This window comes from Emys orbicularis, chromosome 9, assembly GCF_028017835.1.
Source record: "Emys orbicularis isolate rEmyOrb1 chromosome 9, rEmyOrb1.hap1, whole genome shotgun sequence".
Lineage (NCBI taxonomy): Eukaryota > Metazoa > Chordata > Testudines > Emydidae > Emys > Emys orbicularis.
This window is the reverse complement of record NC_088691.1, coordinates 27,170,147-27,173,521: the sequence shown is the minus strand read 5'-3', so window position 1 is coordinate 27,173,521 and position 3,375 is coordinate 27,170,147. Positions and strand designations below refer to the sequence as shown.

At 38.4% G+C, this 3,375-nt stretch overlaps 1 protein-coding gene across 1 annotated transcript; it reads right to left on the bottom strand.

Annotated features, from left to right (window-relative positions):
- Positions 1-650: 650 nt before the first annotated feature.
- Positions 651-1,631, bottom strand: GPR174 (G protein-coupled receptor 174). The gene has a single exon (XM_065411199.1). It carries the CDS (start codon positions 1,629-1,631, stop codon positions 651-653), a length of 981 nt encoding a protein of 326 aa, XP_065267271.1.
- Positions 1,632-3,375: the final 1,744 nt, after the last annotated feature.

Sequence of the window (3,375 nt, the reverse complement as noted above, 5' to 3'; positions counted from 1 at the left end):
TCTCAGTTAAGGTGCAAATTAGCAGAAATGATGCATTTCTTCTGCACTGTTGGCCAAAGTAGCAGAGAATTTTCTCAGACGGGCATGTGGACATACATGAGATATCTCCTGAGGGCCTCTGCAAAGCATTGCAGAGTTGTAGAAGTGGACGTGTTGTGGTTGTGACCAGGGGGACAACGTATATTGTATATCCCATGGCTGAAAGCTGATATAGGAAGGTAGTGGCAGGTGACATCCTTCAAGCCCCTGTTCTATACACAGCAATACCTGGATGCAGAATTAGTGCCCTGGCCCTTACATCCATTCAGCAAGTGAAATCCCAACCTCACACTCGTCAGTTTCACATGAACAAAGCTATTTTATTCTGGCTTGGCTAGTTTTGGCTTGGGCACTACATCAATTCTTTTTTATAATATACATAACATGTTGTTTAAATTCAATATTCACAAAAAGATTGCAAGAAAAAGGTCAAATCCTCAAGTCCTTTGTCAGTTTTTTAATCAGTCCAACGCTCATTGAAATCAACAGATGTTCACCTGAGAAAGGATTTCAGAATTTTCCCCAATATGCTGGGCCACATGAATATGATGTTGAACATCCTTTTAATCATTTCAGAAAGTGCAATATTAATATTCCACCACTTCACCTTATTACACAGTTCTGGAATGTTTTTTCGCATAACTTCTGTTGTGTAACTGAATACTGTCTTGCAAATCTTGTCTTGAAAGTCGTCTTCTGAACTCATCTGTAGTGAAGTAGTATATGACTGGGTCTACACAGGAATTCAAACTGGCAAGACACAAAGCCACTGCATGAAATATTGAAATCACATTTCGGGCACATTGGTTTTGTATCCGTCTTGATTTAACAAGGAAATCTAAAGGAAAACTGATATGATAAGGTGCAAAGCAAATCAGAAATACCACAGCACAGGTGAGGATCATCTTTAAAGCCTTTTTTTTCTCTCCAAAGTCATGGGAAATGGAATTCTTTTCTTTTAATGATAGGATAGTCTTCCATGAGCAATACAGAATTATCAGCAGAGGAGTTACAAACCCAATCAGCTCACCTAAGGTCATCATCACAATGGAGTTGGAAAGGTTAATGTCCTTTATGGGAAGATCTGCAAAGCATGTATTGGTATTCATCTTACTAGAGTTAAATCTTAGAAGAGGAAAAGGCAAACAGCCAATGCAGACTACAATCCACCCAGCGATACTGATGTACACATCATATATACGTTTGCAGTCACTGAACTTGAAGGGGTACATAAGAAACAAAAATCGTCTTACACTGATGCAAACCAAGAAGTAGATGCTTGCATACATATTTACATACTTAAGGTAGAAACAAAATATACAGAGACCTTCTCCAAAGTGCCATGTTCCAGACAAGTAGTAGAAAATCCTTAGAGGAAGGGATAAAACTTGTGCTAAGTCAGCAATGGCTAGATTGATCATAAATATCACAGCCCTTTTAGTTTCTTTCATGTAGCCATAAAAGACCCACAGAGCTAAAACATTCCCTATTAATCCAGGGACCAGAATCAAAGTGTATGTTATTGTATAGTAATGCTTAACATCAGTATTGTTGTAACAGGTTGAGCTGTCTGTCGTCATGTTTATTTTCATTTAGCACAGATGTGAACTCTAATGAGAAGTTTACGTTACCAATGGAATTTCCAGCTATCGTCAAATTTCCTATATAGGTAACAATTAAAAAGTACTGGAGAAGCTGCAAACTTAACATTTACTTGTCTTGTTCCTTTGCATCCCCTTGCTTTTTTGTACAGCATTATTTTGCTCTTCACGGTATCTTGTTTACTTTGTGTTCATCTAACTAAGTAAGATTGTTGCTAGCAAGGCTTGATAACATTATTCCTCTAAAGCTTCTTGCTGACCAGATTGTCCTGAGGTAAAAACTACACATGACATTTCCTTCGGGCTTCACTTTTACATAGGTTTCAGTTTCTATGTCATCTATTCTGATTTTGGAAGAAACTTTGTCCTGTGGTGAGTAAGTCACGTATGACACTGGTCACGTTCTTTCTCAAATGCCTCTTGAATATAATTGCTTGTGGTGCTGATAAAATGAAGCTCAGCATGAAGGCAGGGTGCAGGTGGGAATAAGGAGCATTCACTATGTCGTGCTCTAAGTAATAAACACATGTGCAATAGCATCCTCAAAATCATCCATCTGGAGGTATTTCACAGCCAGTTTTCTCAGCCCCCAAATGTCAAAACAGATGCAGACCTGCAGCTGAAAGAAAACGAGGAAAATTACTGACTAATATAATGCCATATAGGAGTATGCTTTTTTGAAAGCCCCCCCCCCCCGCCTCTATATATAATGTGTGTTTATGAAATCTTGGAAGAAACTTAATTTTTATCCAAGATGGGCCTGCTTTTTAAGATGCTGAGCACCACAGTTCCCATTGTCTTCATCAAGATCAGTGAGTGCTCAGCACTTCAAAAAATCAAGTCCTTTGTCATCTTCAGTGAAAGTGAGAGCAAGGCCACTGCAGAATAAGAAGAAAGTATAGAACAGCCTAATCACTAAACCTGCATCATTTAATCTAGTGTTATGCATCTTTAAGCAGAACTCCTCTCTGACCCTAGTACATCCTTATTTGCTAATAACTAAGTGGTTTTATCAAATTCTCTCCCACTAACTGAGGTATCTGCTCAAAAGGAAGCACCTTCTTATGCCTAGTTGCACCTGTTGGGGGCAGCAGACATCCTGACAAGGGGCCTTTGTACCTTGTATCACTATGTGTCTCTAGGTACTGATTAGGTAGGTAGATTGGATAGTTCCTATGCCAAGTAGTCATGCCTGGGAATCTGCAATGGAGTCTAGCGTGTTGCATGACTAATAAAGTAATGAGCCCTTCAAGAAGTGCCTATGTGTTCCCTTATGATAATAACCACATTGATCCAAATACATCCCTACTGTAACACCACTGAAGTCAGTAGAGTTGCACCAATGTTGAATTTGGTGCCTAAGACAAATTCTTTAAGTAAAAATATTTTATTGCCATAATTTTGCAATGATAAAATAACCTAAGCTGACATAAATGTCCAAAATTTAAGAAACTTTTCATAAAAGTCATCCACAGAAGGAATTTTTGATATTTACCCAAAAGAAGGAACACTTCCTTTTCTTTTCTCATCTGATTGAAACCATATAATTACAGTTCGTATGAGCTGCAAACCTCTAAGGTCTCAGGCTACTGCCACATTGAAGAAAAGAATCTGTTTCTCATGTAAATGAGGCTGATATATTAATCTGAAAATGTGACCTTTCTGTCAGTGCAAATGCTGTTATGCTAAACCAGAATTTCAGGTCACAAAATGGCAGCCTTTCCTCCTAGCCAAA

Excerpts from the sequence above, each read along its gene's own strand:
- GPR174 (XM_065411199.1), bottom strand. The coding sequence starts at position 1,631 with ATGAAAATAAACATGACGACAGACAGCTCAACCTGTTACAACAATACT.